This window comes from Berghia stephanieae, chromosome 1 (genome assembly GCF_034508935.2).
Source record: "Berghia stephanieae isolate SIO BIC M18660-M18661 chromosome 1, UCSD_Bste_1.3, whole genome shotgun sequence".
NCBI lineage: Eukaryota > Metazoa > Mollusca > Gastropoda > Nudibranchia > Aeolidiidae > Berghia > Berghia stephanieae.
In genome coordinates this window covers 58,888,962-58,911,227 of record NC_088360.1, presented here as the reverse complement: position 1 = coordinate 58,911,227, position 22,266 = coordinate 58,888,962, and the positions used below count along the sequence as shown (strand labels likewise).

At 32.3% G+C, this 22,266-nt stretch overlaps 1 protein-coding gene across 8 annotated transcripts in view; it reads right to left on the bottom strand.

Moving 5' to 3' along the window:
- Positions 1-19,160: 19,160 nt before the first annotated feature.
- The window catches only part of LOC144978365 (protein O-linked-mannose beta-1,2-N-acetylglucosaminyltransferase 1-like), a 33,392-nt gene continuing 30,286 nt past the window's right edge, over positions 19,161-22,266 (bottom strand). For all 8 annotated transcript variants that reach the window (XM_078924305.1, XM_078924329.1, XM_078924338.1 and 5 more), the window contains 3 exons: positions 21,796-21,986; positions 20,139-20,253; positions 19,161-19,539 (listed from right to left, as the gene is read on the bottom strand). In XM_078924305.1, the coding sequence (XP_078780431.1) occupies positions 19,282-19,539; positions 20,139-20,253; positions 21,796-21,986 (564 nt within the window). In that variant the 3' untranslated portion in view covers positions 19,161-19,281. The remainder of the gene's footprint in view (positions 19,540-20,138; positions 20,254-21,795; positions 21,987-22,266) is intronic.

Here is a 22,266-nt window from a genome sequence, read left to right as displayed (position 1 = left end):
GCCGGGACATGACGTCTGATTTGCGATAAATATTTCTTCTTTTTTTTTTTTCGTTCAGACAGAGACAACACAATTAACGACCAGATACTCATTTTATACCTGAGTACGGTAAGAGAGTGTGAGGAAAGAGTCTTTTCCAAGGATTCAACTATGCGCCGCTCAGAGCGGGACTCAAACCTAGGACCTTCCGATCTGGTAATACCACTAGACCACAAAGTATCAAACTCCAATAACTTGTTCAATCGCTAACTTTGACAAGGCCCTTTACTTGAACTGGTTTTACTGGAATACTTTCTAGGAAAGGGAATAGCTAGGGGGGGTTATGGGGTCTGTTGACCTTGTCGCCTTGACACCTTGGCGGCCGGTGAGATCACTATAGTATTATTCTCTTTCCTCCCACATTGCCTTTTCCCTTTCTATGCTGCTCTCCGACCTAATCCTGGAATGAGCTAACTTAGTTTGTCCTACCCTGGTTGGGATTCTTAACCGAGAGGCAAACAATGACATGGTCTGAATATATTTCCTTTTTTGAGGGGAGAGAGGAGGGGGGAGATGATATTTTTACCCCTTATAATCCATCCCTCTATTATGTATGGATATGGATCCCTTGTTTTGGTCTTGTTTGGAACGTTTAGAGTCTCAACTAGACACATCGATAGATTGCTCTTGTAATTTACTTAATATCCCTTGTTAAAACTTGTTAACCTTTTCTTGGATGCTTTTACCTGAAGTTCTACAATCTTTTGAATTTATTTTTCTTTTTAATAAAATGCAAACCAAATCTAAAGAGAAACGAAAACAAAGAGGGAAAAAAGAAAACCAGGAACAAAACAAGGAATAGGAGCATCTGGATGTTTGATATTTAGGAGATTATTCTTGATCCAGACGCTCTGATAGTTCGCACGCGGATTTTCTTCTTTTTCCTATGATGTCTATAAATAGAATGCAAATTTTGAAAAAAAAAAAAAAAAAAAAAAAAAAGGAAAGGAAAGAAAAATAGGAACAGGCCCAGTTGACTGGAAAGACACGATGACCAAAAGTAAGTTGAGCGGGCCGGAATAAGAGCAAGGAAAATGCCAGGTACGCAATGTGAATAAGCTTTACACATGTCTACAGTCTTCGCCTGTTGGGAACAGAAAGTAGGTCGTAGTAAATCTGGAATACATTCCTTTAAGGTTTTTCTTTAAGAAAAATCTAGGCCTCCAATACAAATACGAAGAGCAGAGCAAAGAAGGCACATTGTGGAAACAAACCTTTCTTCTAAAAAAAAAAAATAGAAGAAAAAGAGAGGCATTCAATATGGGAATCTAGATAATCCATCAAACAAATGTCTGGTGTCAAGAGGAATCATACAGGGTGTCCAAATTGAGCAAATTGGGGGTGTATAATCTTACCCAAGGAAAAAAAACGAAAGTACCTGAAGCGGGCTCTGACCCGGCGACTTCCAAGTCGCAATACAATGCCTTAACCACTCGGGCACCTCGCCCTCTTTTGCAGAAGCAAACTAAAAATTGAGCAAAAATGCATTATGCTAAGACGCAGAATTTTTGTATTTTATTTTGTGATATGTCGTTACTTGTAGTTTGACGGGGCAAGGCTTTAGACCTCCCATGGCTTTATGGCTATTGGTTTATGTCATGATGAATTTCTTCCTCACTTCACTTGTCTTACCAGATGACGAATGTGTGAGGGGTCCGCTCCCCCATCATAAAATGCATACTTACTGTCTTAGTGAGCGATAACAGCAATGAATGGCGGTGGTGTGGTCACGTGACAAGAGGGTTTTATTTTATGAGTCTCTGATTTTAATATGGTCTCTGTATAATAATGGATTCAGATTGAGGTGAAATCGTTAGAAAACTGGACATCTATTGTAAAGAAGCAGATACAGCTTTTCTTATTAAAAGCAAATGTTGAGCCATTTTGGTGTTGATGACTCAAAATTATATAAACTCACCAACTTTTTAAGGTTTCTTTCACCCCTACCCCGCCATCGATTCAAATTCCTCCACTAATATTTTATCATTTTTCACAAAATGTCGATTGACAAATGTTGTTAAATAAAAACTTCAGCATCAGAAAAAAACTCTTTTTACAGTAATAAAATAAAATTACAACCGCCCATTATGAGACTGATTTCTCGTAAGCTGTAGGCATGATATTGCAAAAGGTATTTATAAATAGTAGATAGAATGTAGGTATTATCTGAACCAAGACTTAAAGTTTTGTTATCATGATCATCCCATGATACAAATTAAAAGGTCTAAACTGATTATTAAATTGAAAACCCTTAGGATTGTTTTTACTTCAAAGAAAAGGCTTCAGTTGCTAGATCTATGAAATTAAAAAATCAAAATCGGAGGAATGTTCTCGTGTTACAAATCAACAAAGACCGAATGATTTTCAAAACTATTTTATAAAAACACAGACCTTATCACGTTCTTTTTCTTTGTGCGAGTATTTTTATTATCTAAATAGGCCTACTCCCTAACCGCGCCAGTAGTTTTTTTTTGTCTTCAATACTCTAGATGCGAGTGGTACCTATGTTTGAGGCAAATAGAGGACTGGCGCCGTGCACACATATCAACTTGAAGTAATTGAATTCGGTCAGAGCATAGGATAAACACCCCACCATGCGCATTTGAAAATCACCAATACAAAGACGATGCGGGAGACCCGGCTTCGTTATATAAACTATTTGATGAGACTGCTTGACCCACATTCAACAGTCGGCCTTATGTTCGCCTTATCTTAAATTCTTTTGCCTTATTCTTTTTCAAACAAATTTCCCCCATCACACTTATGATTAAATTTGAACTGATGATAAACGATCTCACTAGTTTTTAGAAGCTAAGCAAGACTTTTTGTGCTATTAAGAAGCATCCTCCATAATTTTTCAATTCATTAACAAATATTTAAACGTATTTTTAAAACTCCTTTCGAAGACTCATAAATTTACATTAGAACTTCAACAGTGTTGTTACTTTCTTCCAATTGCACATAAATTATGTATTACACTTAAAATGCCGCTTTGAGCACATTTAGTCGACATTGCGCTACATACAGGTTCATGTTTGTTTTGTATATTATTATTATTTAGTGTGTACGTGCGTGCATGTGTGTGTGTGTGTGTGTGTTTCAAAGGGAAATAGATGCTGTCGGTTCTAAGGCACCGTTACTCAGAGAGATGATTACAGGAGGAGAGAGGATATTATAGTCTCTTAACCATCAAAAGGTGACAGGCACTCATATCCCACTGTTTCCCTTAGAGAAAAGGACTCCAGCAAGGGCGTTGACAAAACCAAATTGTCTCACCCTAGGACAGGGAAAGAAAGCTGCTGGAGAGGGGAAAAAAGGTGAGAGGACCGTCCAAATTAGTAAGACCCGCCAAGCGCTCTTCAAGCGTGGACTTAAATCTTAAAAATAGAGTTAGATGACAAGGTTGATGAAAGAGAGGACAAAATAAGCATAAGCAATAGGCAAAAAGTCCTTTTATTATAGCTCTTTGTTTTGTTTAGTTTTTTGGGTGTTTTTTTCTTCATTTCAATGGGTTTTATGTAGCTTGAATCAAAATTATGTTATTTTAATATAGCATCAAAAAGGGAGATGTGAAAAGTTTGTGTTGGTTTTGTTTTGTTTGTTTGCTTGCTTGTATTGTTTTTAGAGGTTTTATAGCGCTTGCGACATTTTTAGGTGATTCAAGTGCCAGTAAATAGGAATATGGTACTGGAAAAATTGTAAAATTGAAGTTACCAAGCACCAAAGAAAAATTCAGACGAAAGGAACTGGTTCCAACAGGGAATAGAAAATTCCACGAGAAATTTATCAATTATGTCTATTTTGACAATACCTTAATGTCCCAACCAGCCACAAGCACATGATTCCCCTATGTAAATGCACCCGTCTCAAATGTTTACAAACAAACAAATCTATATATTTTAAAAATAGTGCATAGCGGAGAGATAATTTAGAAGCAAAAAATATCATATATCCAAAAAGAAAAAAAAAGAGGGGGGGGGGGGGGGGGGGGGGGCGAGGGACTGTATATTTGACTGCATCCCTCCCAGCTTGGGATCTCTTCCACGACCAAGAGGAAAAAAAAAACAGCAATCCCAATCCAAAACAAAGACAGAGAGCAACACAAAAAGGTAAAACAGATATAGGGGAAATAAGACACCGCAAAAATTATCTTTCTGCCCACCATATGAGGTCAAAAGACACCATGCCTAATCGTTATAGGTCTGCGCTAACAACCACAGAAGAAAAGGGAGAGAAAAGGGAGTAGTTATTCAAACAGGGAACAGAGGGAGATTCATCAAGCAATTTATCAATGTGTCCAGTTTGAAACACATAAAAACTAGCACAGGTCCCGCTAATTGGGCAACATCGAGTGGTTACAAATGTTTAAAAAGATAGATACTAAACAATAATAATAATAATAATAATAATAATAATAATAATAATAATAATAATAATAATAATAATAATAAAGACGACGACGACGACGACGACGGCGATGATTATGATGGTGATGAAGATAATGACGATGATAAATAATAACAACAACAATAATAATAATAATAATAATAATAATAATAATAATAATAATAATAATAATAATAATAATAATAATAATAATAATAATAATAATAATAGTTTGTTTTTGTCTTTATGGGTTTAACGGCGCTTGCAACACATTTAGGTCGTATCAGCGCCAGTAAAAAGGAAGAAAATGGGATAGTGCCTACTAATAGTAGTAAAAGTTCTAGAATTGCAAGTACCCCAGAAAAAGTAAGGCGAATGGGGAACTGGTTCAAATAGGGAGATCACCTAAATGTCTCATCCTGACTCAAGCGCAGGTCCCCACTAAGAGGAACACCCTCAATTTTTTACAAATCATAAATATATGTAAAACTAAAAATAATACAGTACATAACAGAGAAGTGATTTACAAGACAAAAAATATCATCTCCCTAAAAGCTAACTATACATTTGACTGTTTCCCTCCCAACCAAGTTATCCGGCCAGAGTCAGGACAAAACCAAGTATCATTCCAAGACAAAGACAGAACGCATGTTGGAAAACGTGTAGGCTATATAGGGGGGATAGAAGACACAGTAAGTACCTCCCTGCCCACTATGAGAGATCAAGTACGGCACCTAGAATAATAATAATAACAATAATAATAATAATAATAATAATAATAATAATAATAATAATAATAATAATAATAATAATAATAATAATAATAATAATAATAATACTAATAATACTAATAATACTAATAATAATAATAATAATAATAAAAAAAAGAAGAAGAAGAGAAGAAGAAGAAGAAGAAGAAGAAGAAGAAGAAGAAGAAGAAGAAGAAGAAGAAGAGAAGAAGAAGAAGAAGAGAAGAAGAAGAAGAAGAAGAAGAAGAAGAAGAAGAAGAAGAAGAAGAAGAGAAGAAGAAGAAGAAGAAGAAGAAGAAGAAGAAGAAGAAGAAGAAGAAGAAGAAGAAGAAGAAGAAGAAGAAGAAGAAGAAGAAGAAGAAGAAGAAGAAGAAGAAGAAGAAGAAGAAGAAGAAGAAGAAGAAGAAGAGATGATTTACAAGAACAAAGATGATATCTCTCAGAAAGAGGATAAAAGGAAAACGAAAAATGAACAGCAGTGACTGTCAACAATGACTGTGTCATTCCGATATGATGAGAGAAAAAAAAAGAAGTCAAAATATTTTTTAAAATGTTATTGTCATTTATTTGATCAGGTAATCATTAATATACGACATAAATTACCACAACCGCTGTACTTCATATTAGGAACATACAATTATTTGTTTTAAATATTGGGATAGCTATCATAAGAAAGAACTTAACACGTAACATCGATTCAGGTCCAAAACCTTCTTCAGCACATATTATATCGGGATGTACTTAATGCTTAGAATTATATTTCAAGCTTATTTCATTTTTTTTAATTGTGTCAAAACAAAGGCCGTCATTAAGGAGAGTGAATTTTGTTAGTTCACCTTTTATTTAAACTGAAAATTCCATATCCCAGTTATTTTTAAAAAAATGTTAATTCAATATTATTCGTTTCTTTCATTCCGACATAAAACTGGATTGACGAGGCAAGTCAGATCAGCGGGTGGTTGGATGGGAGCATCACCGTTGAATCATATACCTATGATGTTCGCATGGGTGTACGATCCGATAGTGATGTCGTTTCTTCTTCTCTTTACTAGCCTATCCTGCTTCTTTGGTTTGTGATTGTATTTTTGACAGGGGATATTTTTTTTCCTGTAAATCCTCTGCCTGTTTGTTCTTGGTTATTTATAATTTAGCTTATGATATCTTTAGGTTATGATTTTGATTGACATTTGTACTATTTTTGTTAGATTGCTTGTTTTTTTGTTTCAGCGGTCTCTCATATAACCTCAATTGTGTTGGAAGAGACCTAAAGCAACAAACAAACAAAAAAAACAAGTCAGATCAAGTATTTACACTCAAATCAATTAGAGATTTGCCGTGTCTTGTACATACTTTTTCGGCGTTTTATAACAAACATGACTATTATTTAAAAGTGTATTTCAACGCGAGTTGAATTGAAAACAATGGGGTATAAAATTTGTAAATCTTCTTTTACACGCACCTTCAAAAAAAGGAATAAAGAGAGGATAAGTTCAACAAGGGAAAACAAATAAATTAAAAGAGCAATTTACCAATGAATGTGGTTTGAGGTTTGTTAGTCAGAATATAATAGTATTTTCATTGTTGGTGAAGATCCAAAAGTAGTTGTGACTATTGTCTAAGACCAGATTACAGATGGAGGTACAATATCCTCTTTCCTCTACTTTTGCTCTCCCCCCTTATCCATCCTTTCTTCTTTTCACTGATTATTGAATTAACGAAGTATTTCACATGTATCTTTAAATTTCTCAAAGTCAAAATAAAAATCAAACAAAGCAAAACTATGATACATAATGAAATAAAAAATATGATAATATAGTGCACTCAAATTAAAATTTAAGTATTCCTTATTTACAAAAAAAAAAGATCTGGAATCCATTGTATAAACATACAAACAACAAAATTTCTATAGAATGATGTATTTAAGCAACACACACATACACACAGACACGCACCACATACATATATATATATATATATATATATATATATATATATATATATATATATATATATATATATATATGTATATATGTCAGCATATTCCGTGTTCATTTGATAAATATTCCCTAAATATTCCATATCTTATGAACAAGATATCCATTATTCAAAACTATTTAAACGTATTTAATAAAAATATTAAAAATAAAATTCAAAATGGAGGAATTTGATTTAAAAAAAAAAAAAAAAAAAAAAAAAAAATATATATATATATATATATATATATATATATATATATATATATATATATATATATATATATATATATATATATATATATTATATAATATAGGGTGCGCGAAAATAAAAGGCCCCACTTTGGAGATCTGTCATTTTAAAAGTAATAATAGTAGATACTTGTCCTTTTGACACAATCATTGTTTATTATTTAATAATAGCCATGTGAAATTTCTAAAACATTGAACAAGTAGTTATTATTTTACAAGACTTTATAAAAACGTACCCTAAAAACATAATATCAAAGTTGCGTCAGGATTTCAAAAAGCTCATACATGATCGTTTGTCTGTTTTTAAGGGTTTTACGGCACTTGCAACGCATTAAGGTCATGTCAGCGCCAGTAAAAAGGAAGAAAATGGGATAGTGAAAAGTTCTAGAATTACAATTAAAGCACCCAAGAAAAGGTAAGACAAATGGGAATTGGTTCAAATAAGAAACAGGTGTAGATTCCAAGAGCACACTATCAAAGTACTTGGTTTGAGATCACTAAAAGTATCATCCAGACACAAGCACAGGTCCCCACTAAGAGGAATACACTCAAATATTTTACAAATCGTATATAAAATAAAGAAAATATAATACAATCCATAACAGAGAGATGATTTACGAGGAAAAAAATATAATCTCCCAAAACTAACTATATATTTGACTGTTTTCCTCTCAGCTAGAGTATCCAGCCAGGGCCAGGACAAAACCAAGTAATCTCATTCCAAGACAAAGACAGAGAGTGAGTTGGAAGTTATATAAGGGGAGAGAAGACACAGTAAGTGCCTCCCTGCCCATATGTTATCGGTCGAACAATTGAACGACGAATATCATCAATAGTTATTCTGTCCCAAGCATCCTGGATTGCTGCTTTCAATTGCTCTTCATCGAATACTTTTTGTGTGCCCTTGTACACAATGTTTGACATTATGGCCCAAATGCATAGGATTGAAATCGGGGCTCATGGGATGGCATTCATCTTTTGTTATGAATTTAATGTTGTTTTCAACTAAGAATGTTACTAAGAATGTTTGTGTCGATCTACTAGTGTGGGATGTAGCCCCATCTTGTAGGAAAATAAACGAATTATCTGGATACAGTGTTAAGCAATATGGTAACATTTTTTCCTTAAGCAGGACTGTATAATTTTGTGGATTCACTTTTGTTGTTTTGGTATCAATGAAATGGAGACAGTTTTGCCATTCCGACTAACCCATCCCAAAACCATAATTTTTTTTGGAGAACCGATTACTCTCGTGGTAAAGTCTATCCAGTGAAATGTCACTTTTTCTACTACGGTACACAACGTCACTATGACTGTTTCTTGCAAGTTCAATAGTGACGTCTTTTTTGTCAGTAAAAATGATATGCTTACGTCGTTGTGGGTGAATTTGTCTAGCAAAACTCTTGCTTGTGTTTTGCGTTTTCTCTCGAAGTTTTCAGACTTTCTGCTGGTTTTGATTTGCTTGAAAGGGCAGAGATTAAGATCTTTTTTTATAATCTGCTGTACGGAAAAGTCACTTATACTACGACATCAGTAACTTCACGAGTAGAGAGATGGGATCCAGGATTGTCTTCTTGAGACAGAATAGCATCTTCCACAAAGTCGATATTTCCCTCTACCCTCGCTGAACAGGGGCGGCCACCACCTTTTCTTCTATGAATTGACCCTTCTTTTTGTACTTTTGTAATGATTTTGTTAACTGTCCTGACTGACCAGTTCGTATTCGGAAATTCTCGAACAATCTTTTTACCAGTCCAATCCTTTTCCTCGAATAATGCTTTAATAACACTTTTATCTTCCTCAGAATAAACCATGAGGCTGTTAGTTGTCAGTTTTAGGAATTCTGCTTTCTTGTTTTGATTGTTCAACACAGTGCAAATGCGTACAATGAAACAGGAAGTAAATGGGGTGAGCTGCACCCTACACTTGCGGCAAGATCTTGCCCAGTAATCGACAGGACGTTCAAAGTAATTCATGACGCGAATTTCTCGAACTCTTGATATGACAATTTTTGGTGATATTCTTTGAACAGCTATATCTCTTGACCTTGAACCTTTCATTCATTTTTCTTGAAATTTGAGATTCGTAAAAACAAGTTATTAGATTCACAGTGTGCAAAATATTATGATGATTCATAAATATTATCATAGTTTTAAAGAGCTCTACTTTGAGGCCTTTTATATTCTCGATATATATATATAATATATATATATATATATATATATATATATATATATATATATATATATATATATATATATATATATAATAGCCAACATGGTATTTGGAGACGGGGAATATGTAACAGTAAATTATTTACATCTGACATGAATTATTTCATATATATTTAATAACAACATGTTTTTAGAGTCATAAATTCACATTTCTACTGTGTAAAGAGGACAATCATTTGTCTATCACTGAAGGTTTTCAATTATCTAGATTGCCGCCCAACTACTATAATCACTTCTGGGAGATCCTTCTAGATAAGGAGGAATCTAGAAATATTTTCATGCTCGAACCTATGTCACAGGCTTGCTACTTGGGCATCAAAGAAGCCCTTTAAACAAGTTATATGAGTAGGTTCCAATAATATGCTTCGATCTAGGCAAAATGAACACAACCTTTAAACCTTTATCTTAAATGTCATTTATAAGAAGAAGAACAAATATTAGATGAAAGAATATATAAGTAAATTGTTTCTTATAAGTAAACTGCTTCTTAAGCAAGAGGTAAATTGATTAAAATTCTACGAAATATTTTCCCTATTATCTTATCTTTGTAAATTCCAGACAGTAAATTATTAGCCAAATTGTCTATCAAATAAAACATAAAATCAAACCAAAAACTTTGCCTGAGCAGAGAAGGTTGACAGTCAAATTGAAGGATATGTATATGTGTAAATGCGACAAGAGTAGGTAACATATTGTTATATTATTAACATTAAAAAAAAACAATTTGAAAAAAAAGAAAAGAATAAAAGCTTCTACTTTAATCACAAATATGATGAAGATGTTTCAAGTTTCTAATTTGTCGATAAAATAGACAATTAATAAAACACTAAGGATGAATGTGAAATGAGATGTTCAACATTATACTTTCTCACAGTTGTCTGTTTTGTTTTTACGGGTTTTACTACATTTGAGACAATTTAGGTCCTGTCAGTGCCAGTAAAAATGAAAATGATTGGGGAAAAGTTGTAGATCTGAAATTATAAGCCCAAATGAAAAAGTAAGACAAAGGGGACTGGTTCAAATAGAGGACAGCCGATTCCATGAGCAATCCATCAATGCGCCTATTTTGACATCACCTAAAACTCCCCTCTAGGTTCAAGCGAAGGATCCAGCTATGAAAGATGCACTCAAATGCTTACAAAGTACAACATTATAAAAACTAATAACTATAATAGCACATAATAGAGAGATAATTTCCAAGGAAAAAGATATAGCATACATTTGACTGCCTCCCTCTCAATCTCAGCTAAAGGACCCCACCATAATCAAAGACACAGAGCAATGTGGAAAGGTAAAACAACTATAGGGTTAGTTACAAAAAATTTCCTTTTTGGGATGCAATAAAGTATTATTATTATTATTATTATTATTATTAGAAAACACAGCAAAAGTGTCCTGTCCACCCACCATGGGAAGTCAAAAGAACCCGAACACCACAATCATCTCTAGCATCTTATTCATCGCCTATTTTGTTAACAAAGGAGAAACCCTATACGTCCACATTGTTTATCTTTTGGCTTCAATTTAATCTTTTATTTTATATTTTTATTGCTTTTTACAAGCTTCAATCAGCAATATTTGCAGATTAAAATTTAAGTAGGTACAGGAGTAATGCACGAAAACAATCAAACGAATCAGTGGATTTTTGGAATGCACCTGAATACCACTGACAAGAGAAATTTGAATTATGATAATAATAATAATAATAATAATAGATCTTTATTGTCCATAAATATGGCAATTTGTCATTTAGTTACACTTGTCATAACGTTATATGATAACTATAACATTGAACAGACACCTCTACCCATTCTCTCTCTCTTCCTCTCTTTCTTTCACGCGTGCGACATACACAACATTAACATATTCATTTCATTTTCAATTCGTTACATTCTTGGCAATTCAACACCAAATATTATCATCATTATCAATTGGTCACTTCATCTAACATTAAACAAATTAATCAGTCAATCAGTCAACGCATCAATCCTTGGTTTTGCTGTACCATATGAAATATTCAACATTTTTATTGCTGATGGAACGAACGTCGATTTATACTTGTTAGTTCCACATTTAATCTGACAAAAACTTCTCCCAGATGGCAAAAGACCAAATTCATGGTATAAAATGTTTTTTTTTTATTGTTGGTAATTGAGAATGCTTTCCTTTCTATTGCTTTTCCGTGAATTCTTTCTACTTCATCAACAGGATGGTTTATTATTTTTGATGCCTCTTTGTAATTCTAAATCATCATACAACGCTTTATGTAATATTAAGCGAAGGATAGGTCTTCAATCAACAAATCGCGAAATAAGATGAAATTAGCGGTGCACTTTTGTGTCGGAAGTAAACAAGGCCGCCGCCATTTCGATTTCCTTCAGACAAAAACATTGATACGAACGATTTTTCCGAGGATTTGAAGCAGAACTCTAAACGTTAAAGTTTGAAGTACATACCATTCATTAATACGAACAATCATACAACGTTTAATACGGAAATGAGTGAAATGTTGTCATGAAACAAATAAATATCAAAAGAATTCATCACATAGGTGTAACTGTGCGTCGCTATTCAGCGCCGCCATTTTGAAAAAAAAAAAAAAAAAAAAAAAACATCTAAGGTATAATTGAACAACTGATTCATTAGAAAAACATCTGCATTTTTGATAATACAACGAATCACACGGAGACCTGTTTTAAAATGGAATGATTGATAAATAGTATCTATCACATTATTGCTTTATCAGTTGACAAAAGTTGACAATCTTATCCAAAGCAATGATACAAAAAAAAACAACTTACATTCATTTATATACAATTCATTATTGTCAATATCCTTATAACAATGCGTAGAGATCCCAACAAGCAGATTTACAGACCCCAATTTTCTCTTTCTCAAAAGAGTACCGTCAACCGAAAAGGCAAAAAAAAAATAGAATGGGTAAAATTTATTTTTTCTGTGCGAGTTTATTGAGCATGGAACTATAATGTGTTTGAGATAGATTGTCTGATTTCTAGCAGCAGTAACAATACCACTCCCCTTTCCCCCCAAGTCTCACACAAATGCTGTCAGGATATCCAGGTAGTTTGTTATAATATTACAGTCTCTCAGAGAGGCAATATGCAAAGAGGGAATTAAAAAAACAAAAGTCAAAAGAAAAATGCATCTTTACATGCAACAGCCTCCCTTATGGAATCCAATCAGAGTCTAGAAAAATCCAAGTCATCTCATTCAGGACACCCCGAAAGAAAGTCACAAGGAAAGGGACAGTAAATTAAGGGGTTAGAAATCCTAACCATTTACCCTAACCATCTGCTGGATTTCGAAATTGCACAGTAATAACAAATGGCATTTCGGAGGGGGAAATATGGCAGAGGAGACAACGCTAAAGCCCCATCATAAGAAAACAGTGGGCCATTACATATAGAGACTTAAATTTTCTTTTAAATTCATTTTATGAATAATGGTTTCTACAGCATTTAAAAAAAAATAGAAGTAGAATGTTTAAATCTCTGAAATCAAGGAGAATCTTCAATTATTATCCTGTTTTTTAATGTATTGATTCACTGGTCTCAAAGCTTGCTATGAAACAAATATTTGATACAAAAAATAACAAAAAAAATCATTGTTTTATAATTAATGTAATTTACAAGATGCTGCATAAGCTATTGGAAGGATTTTGTTTATCAGCCCAAAAATTATAACATGTTTGAAAACAAGTTAAACGTCTCTTTTCAAGTAAAGACGACAACTAACACTATAACCAAAAACAAATCAGAGAAATTTCTAGTAATGTTAATATTTCTGGACCTAATTTTTCTGATGTAATTTACGCGAAACACATTGGTCCCCAATTATGAGCTAATTTGGTTTAAAAGATGAAAAGAAAACTGAAAACTGAATTATGAAAAAAAATGATTTCTACTCCTGATAATTGATCACTGAGAGTAAAATGATAACGAAATTAAAAGAACAAAATGCCAAGCACAGAACCTTTCGGGCTCAAAACCCGTCTTTGGTGAACAACAAGAAACAATGAAAACATAAATACATTACTAAAAATATTTCTCTACCGAAGATCAGGTTTTATCAGTAATATATTTATTTTTTCATTGTTTTTTGGGGGGTTTTTTGTTGTTGTTGGCTGAAGAAGGGTTTTGAACCAGAAATGTTTTTTGTTTGGGGGTTTTTTGGTTCTTTTTTTAAAGCTGTTATATTTATTTTTGTATATTACTTTTTACAGTCCACAGCTTCTAGCAGTTTAGTATCACAATAGAATAATACAAAATATCTAATTAAATACCTAAAACTTGTGAAATGTAATTTACGTGAATTGGAATGACCCTATTACACCCCCCCCCCCCCAACACACACACACACAAAACCCCCTAAAAATGGAATATCTCTGATCCACTTGGATTTCATACCACGACTGTTCTAAAAATGAAATGAAAAAGAAGTTAATTTTAGAAAAGGAAGAAAGGTCAGACTTTTCGGAGCCAGCACCATTTCAAAAGAGTGAATAACTGGAAATCAGAATGTCATATCGGGACAAACTTGATTTGAGTCTATTTGACAATATATATTAGAGAACATTATCTTTTCTTCATTGAATTTATTGTAATCAATTTAATCTATATAATATATAATACATTGCACATTATATCAACCTTGGGCTTACATTGTGTTACAATGTAACATAGAAAAAATACATCATCACCATTCCATATCATTCAGCAAAACCTCAAATATTACACAGTTTTTAAAAAGCAAATACGTAAATAATCGCAAATCAGAATGTAAATATTCATTGGTAAGAATGGCAGAGGTATATGAATATCAATGCTTTATCATAGAAAAGTTTTCGAAAGAAATTCAATATATTATGATGGTCACATTTCACATCATATTTATCATGTATCTAGACTAAATGTTGGGGCAATAGAACATGTAATGATAAGACTAAAAATTTATTTCTGAAAAGTGTATTAAGACAAGACCATTGCCAGAACAAACCGAGAGACTAATTTGCATCTGAAATAATGTCAGTTATTTAGATGCTTTGAGATGAAAACGACGAGATGTTATCCACTAAATTTTTTTTTTTTTTTTTTGATTAATGGATTGACAATTTTGGTTAAAACCAGTGCCAGTTAAGAAGAAAGCCTGTTCCCTCTACACCCACAGCACTGTGTGGCCTTTACTAATACACCTTTCCCTAGCTTGCAGAGATGCAGTTCTTAAGCAATCATGGTAAACATCGCCCATAAGTAATTATTACTGGCCTCATTGGGATTAATAAAGTGTCAAATAATTTTTTTTCAATTAAAAGATCCGGATTGAAATACAGAGTTATAAAATAGTCTAATTCTGATTGATGTACAGAGTTATAAAATAGTCTAATTCTGATTGATGTACAGAGTTATAAAATAGTCTAATTCTGAGACAAGACCAGAATGGAACATGGAAGGAGACATAAGATACAGGTGTATAATATCAACAACAAAAGGTGATCTCCGCATCCTACTGACTAAAGGTGGTCTTCCTTTGAGTAACCTTCTCCCTTGACACTTTGCATAAGACATAGATGGATGATAATAAAGTGGGATGACATAAATAATGGATCATTACAATTTCCAAATTAAAAAGCAATAACCAATTATCTTATGTAATGATTCAGAAAAAGCAAAAATCATCACAACCTCAAAAATAAATAAGTAAATGGCATTAATAATACAATTTCACTCTTAATAATAATATAATAATAATAATAATAATAATAATAATAATAATAATAATAATAATAATAATAATAATACTAATAATAATAATAATAATAGATAAAATCATTCATTCATTCATTAATAAACACATAAATACATGAATATTTAAATAAATGATCAAATAAACAAACTAAAAAAGAAACAAAACATGTAAGCGTCTAAACATAAAAAGCAACACAGTTACCTTTGCTAAAATCATTTGCTGCTTGAAAAGAATATTGACATAATTTAATAACAAAAGGCAGGAATTTTTAATGCAGTATAGAAAAAAAAAAAGGATCTACGGCAATTCTCTTGAGACCAAACCACTTTGCATTCAGATAACACATGTGGTTTAGGTCATTTAGCAATTGAATAATGTATCTCAAATAGCCAATGACTTAAAGTCATTATGTCCACTAAAGGGAAGTAATCAACTAATTATGTATTCGATGAGGAGAAAAATAAAAAGTAGAAACATTTTGATATTCAATTTGAAATAAGGAACTAGATTTTAAAAGTCGGATTTAAAAATATAAAATTAGGTAATATCTGACATTGTATCAAATATGGATGTAGAGGCGGGGCGCAAAAAAATCACAAGAACTTAAAATGTTTACAATCTGTAGTTGTATCACTTTAGTTTTTTTTATAACTAACATCTTGAACAAAATACTGGTTTACTCAAACAATTAATATGTACAAAACAATTGTAATAACAATTTAGATTATGTAAGTTAAGCACCAATTCCTCCAGGGAAGACTCTAAAACTCAAAGCACATCTATATTTACATTAATCATAAATTATTTTCTTATTCACAAACAAACAAATGAACATGAACTAACAGGTAACTAGAACGATAGAGTTGGCTCTCTAGTGTTTGATGTTCATGTGTTTACTAACACTCTCTATTCATTTTTACTTTTTTTTCATTATTTTGGCAACTGCACAAAAATAGATATATTTACATATATTAAATGTATAATCAAGCTAGATAATGCTAAATATAATATCAATACAATTCGTCAAAAACAATGTTACTACTTTTAAATTTCAGAATTCATGTGAGAATTTAGAGATAAACATCATATCTATTGGCCTCTGTATAAAATGACAGACTAAAATATGAGCATTAATATGTAAAAGTAAAGGTAACTCATGGTAAAGGTAACATTAGAACATGTAACTTCCTACGACATTCAAGCTTTTCATTACCAAATATTATCAGGGCTTGTTATTGCGGTGATATAGGTGAAGAACGTTTATATATCACAAAAAATTGTCCAAAGTGGTGCCAAAAACTGTCTACAACAGAAATCAAAGACAAGTGTTAGTATGGGCATGTGCATGAAACATCTTTACTTAGAAAGACAAATGAATTGTCTGAAGTCATTTGCTTTTCCAAGAAGTGGGCACCTACCAGACAGCAGCATCAACAAAACTGGAAGCTGCCTCTGGCACAAATATTGTGACAACCCTGAACTTTAAAACCAAACTATTTTCAGGAAGAAAAATATTGACCAGCAGTCTTGTTTAGTTTGGGCTTGGGATAAATTAGGGCACTTCAGCGCCAGCTAAACAACATTATAGTTTAAAATATTTAGATGAGTTGACAAGAACATTTAAAAAGAAAATGTAAGGCAAAGGGGGGAAATTCAACAGAAATCAGATGTAGATTCTGTGCAATATATCCCTGTAACACATCTGAAACCATCTAAAAGTCTAACAACACCACTGCCACAGGATCTCCGTCAAAAGAGACACATTCAATTGACTACATAATAATCATCTATTAAGAGCCCAACAATAACAAAATATATAGAGGGGAGATGATTTCCAAGGAAAACATCATGGAACCTGTAAGGCAATATGACATTTTTCTTTTTCGACAGAGACAAAGCTGTTATAATCAAGGTAATCATTTTACACCTGAGTAAGACGAGAGAATTTGAGTAAAGAATATTTTCCTAGGACTCAACTTTGTGACATTCAAAGATGGGCTTGAAACTGGGACCTATCATTCCGAAAGCAAGTGACATACCACAAGACCACAAAAGCTGCTCGATGACACATGGGAAGAAAAGAGGTAGTCAGGCTTTGACCAACCCAATGTTTTCACTTTTTGTAAGAAGGTACAAATAGAAATGGATGGATGAAATAACTGGTTCATGTATATTAGGTTTTGATATATGAAAACCAACCCCAAAGCCTCGAGAGCATTAACAAGATTTAGCGCATAATACTTTTGAAAGGAATTTCTTTACGTTTAGCATGGGCAAAGTGGTCATTGCTTCATATCTAGAAGGAATTTTTGTTTAACCCTATTTTCATACTAATAATCATAACAACATCAACAATAATACTAATAATAATACTAATACTAATAATACTAATACTAATACTAATAATAATAATAATAATAATAATAATAATAATAATAATAATAATAATAATAATAATAATAAAAATTATAATGATAATAACAATAATAAAAATTATCTATTATTATCATGATTATTATGATGATGATGATGATGACGATTATTATAATTATTATTATTATTATTATTATTATTATTATTATTATATATTATTACATTATTACGCATTATTATTATTATTATTATTATTATTATTAATTATTATTATTATTATTATTATTATTATTATTATTATTATTATTATTATTGTTATTATTATTATTATTATTATTGTTATTATTATTACTATTATCATTGTTGTTATTATTACTATTATTATTGTTATTATTATTATTATTATTATTATTATTATTATTATTATTATTATTATTATTATTATTATTGTTATAGAAAATTGTGAGATAAAATGAAAGAAATGGCATTCCTTTGTTGAAATCTTTAGTATTAGTAATATTTTTCTATATAAAGTCATGGGGGCCAAATGGACCCCAAATCAGGAAATCTCAAATTCCAGATGAGCATGCTCAGTGTGAGTAAACTATGCACGTGAGAAACATGAAATTTGGCATGGTCATGGACCTCATCATTTTAGGAAAAGTCACCAAATTTCAGGTCTCTGTGTCAAAAATTGACTGTTTTATGACCCTGGGGTCTTTTTGGCCCCCAAGTATGGAAATAGGGTAATACAGCAAGTTATACAGGAAATATAGTGAGTTCAATTCCCCCCACAGTGGCTCATTTTGCAGCACTGCATTTGCTACCTTAGGATAGACCCTGAAGAAAAAATTCTCTTTGGAAATTTTATATTTTTATTTCTCATCATTGTACTTTAAAGGAGGATAATATGCACCAAGAGAAATTGTGACAGCAGATTGTTTCTTTTGTAAAAGATGCCATCATCCAAAAAAAATAAAAACCTTTGTTCTGAAGGGGCAGGATATTTTTAAAAATGACTCTACAAATGTGAGTATAATAATGATAAAAATAATGTCATCATATTGCCTCAATGTTCAAAAGATCACAATAAACAATATTTTCCACAGTATATGCGATTTCAAGCTTTTGATTTTTTAGTATTGTTATTTTCTTACAAACCCTCTAGTTATACGATGCAATGCCTTTGGTTAAAATCACAGTGCTTACACGATACCACCCCTACCCCCTCTTTTTTAAACGAAAGACAATATTATTTATTATGTGATGAAAGCCTGGTGTCATCCACTTTAAACGTGATTAAGTCATGTCTAGTTTCTTGTTATAGAATTAATCAAGTTTGAGAGGAAAAGTGAAATAACCATTTTATGATATTAAAAGAGATTGATTTAGTGCTGTTTTTTTTTTTTTTAACTCCCAATAATGTCATTCGATCAAGGAGGGGTGAGCAAATATGAAACAAAGCATTTCCAAAAACACAAAATTAGATATGAAACTATAACATAGCTATCATCTCTCTTTTTTAGCGGGTGACTTATTTTCCTTGGGCATAGAAATAGGTAGAACATCATTTGGTTTATATGAAGAATACGCTGAGGCAGGGACACCAATGATAAAGACCTGTCGCTTGTAGATGAACAACCTCCACATGCTTTTGTGAATCCCCCTTACGTCTAAATCCCATATGTGTAAACATTTGGCTATGGCCTTCCAAGTATCAAAATCTGTTGCTGTTTTCATTTCTATATATGCCACAACAACATCACCCTGAAATGGAAACAAAATAAAAACAAGAATCAAATCTATCAAAATAGGATCAATAGATCTATATCTATATAAACAAATCAACAAATCTTTGGTCTTTATTTTGTATTGAATGCTTTGAGAGATAGTGACTGCGCTTCTCCCTCAACACACACACACACACACACACACACACACACACAGACAAACACATCCATAACCAAAAACAAATTATTTTTATTCACATAATGGCATTCCTTAAAAAGAAGAAAGATGCCCATCAAATTAAAGCACAATGTCAATTGCAATCCCTCATGTTGAATCAGTAAACAGGAGAAAAATAGTCAAGAAATAAACAGAGCACTGTTTATACACTTAGCCCCCCACTCTAACCACCTGCCTTTCTTCAGTAGACACGATTTTAAATATCTAAGTACAATCATGTCTCCCTAATTCTGTACCCCAGAAAGCTAAAGAGGGTGAAATTTTACTTCTTTATATTTACCCTATAATCTGGAAATTTTTCATTTTGGATCTAAACATCTAATATGGGAATAAGTAGTAATAATATCTTTCTTTTTTTTTTTCATGGCTTCACATGGCTTTTATCTTTTTTAACGTACCTCTTTAACATTGCTAGGAATAAAGTTTGGGTCACAAGGAGTGGTGGAATGATTAGCAACTTTTGCTTGGGATAACTGGTCAGTGACAAGCGTCTCATAACTGGATTTCTTCATCCTAGAGTTCAAAAGCAGATGAGAATTTTCCTGACAATTAAATTTATCATTGGAAAAAACAAGATTATGTAAGAATACCATCTACCATTTACAAAATATTACAAAACAGATATTGGCAATTTGTAATATCATGGTTACTAATCATTGAGAAAAAATGGTGATGATTCCTGTGAAAAAATTTTTTGTAATAGAAAAAGTCAACATTTGCTAATAATAATTGCTATTGATCGTAATCGTCATCATTATCAAAATCACGATTATCGTTGTGCAAATTATGTATATTTTTTAAAAGACAGTCTCTATCTAATGTAGTTTCCAAATTTAAATTTAATGTTTTGCTATTTACCAGGAAAATTTGATTCCTGATTTGAATTCTGATTTTCGACATGGAGATAACAAGTGGTATGACTTATCTCCGTTTTCTTTTCTGTATTCCATCAACAGTTGTCAGTTTACCGCAGTTTCATTTCAGAGCCTAGTTCTTTTTAATGTCACTAATATTGTTATCAAGAATTATTTTGAAAGTTTGTTCCGGAGAGTTGGGGTGTTTCTAGAAAAAGTGCATCCTCCACATGACACTTAAGAGCTCTTTCCTAGAGCAGCCAGCAATTTCCCATGGGATGATGAGCAAAGGAATATAACTGTAGTTAGTTGTGAAGATAAGAAGGTTGACATGTGTTGAGACATTTAAAACACAATACCATAACTTTGCATAACATTCCCTCTTTAACTGGAAGCCAATGAAGCTCTTTTAGCAGAGGTGACGCATGATGTTTCTTGCTGCAGTTCAGGACTACTCTTGCAGCTTTGTTTTGAATTCTTTGCCGCCTGAGTATACTTTCGTTGGTGATGTTCAAAAAGAGAGTTACAACAATCAAGTTAGAACCATGAGTGAATCAAGGGTTTTTTTTTTTTCACATTACCAAATCTGTTGAGATGGAAATTTAGGCATTGAGAAAGATATATTTATGTTCTTATGGTCTAATGTCATATTTTCATCCATGAAGATGCCGAGATTTTTAACACTGAATTAACTTTGCACAATCAAGCCATTTATTTTACATTTGATATTTCCAATAGACTTTGTAATATTGAGGTGACCTAAAATGACAATTTCAATCATTTTGTCATTCAACTTTAATTTATTTGTGCTATCCAATTGTTTACATAATGTACACACTTTTCGATTGTAACTAACGTTTGACTTAGATCATTTTGTTTGCATGCCATATGTACTTGTGTGCCATCTGCATAAACATGGTAATCAAAGTTATATTTTCTAAGAAAAAAATAAAAAGTCACTTGTTTTATTTCCATCCATTTATGTTTATATCATTATTAAAAGATTATTAATGAAAAGCTTTAGGATGTTGTTTTTATTCCTATACTCTATACCAAATAACTCCTCTTAAATGATATATAAAACTACAGACACTTGTAAACACTCACAACGACCTAAATGACCACATACAAAAATACTCATATAAAGTGTGTAAAAAAAATCACACGCAAACATTTTAAAAAACTGACAGCACAAACTTACATGTTTAAGTTCTTCAATCTTATCCCACCATCTGCTTGCAGTCTATGCCTGGAGAAGTAGCTATCCTGGAAATGTGGATTCATATTAATACCTCTGCTACCAAAATGGAAGGTGCGGCTCACATCAGGAATGATGCATTCTCTCCCCTTGCGAATGCTTTCTGTCCGCATCCACATGTCCCAATCCCAGCGCTAAAATATAAAGCAAATGAAAAGAAGAAAAAAAAAAAAAAAAGGATAGAAAATTAGTTTCCCCTACTCTTTGCCGATTTTTTCTTCAGTTCTTGGTCGCTGAACTCCAATTCCTCCTTTCTCCTCATCTCTTCTTCCAGATACTCCTCATCCTTCCCCTTTACCATGCCTTTCACTCAACTCATATCACTAGAAAGAAAGAAACATTGCTGCTCCACCTCCTCCTTTTACACCTCCATCAAATTCCTTTTCTAGAAGAGAGATTTCAGCTGCATTACAT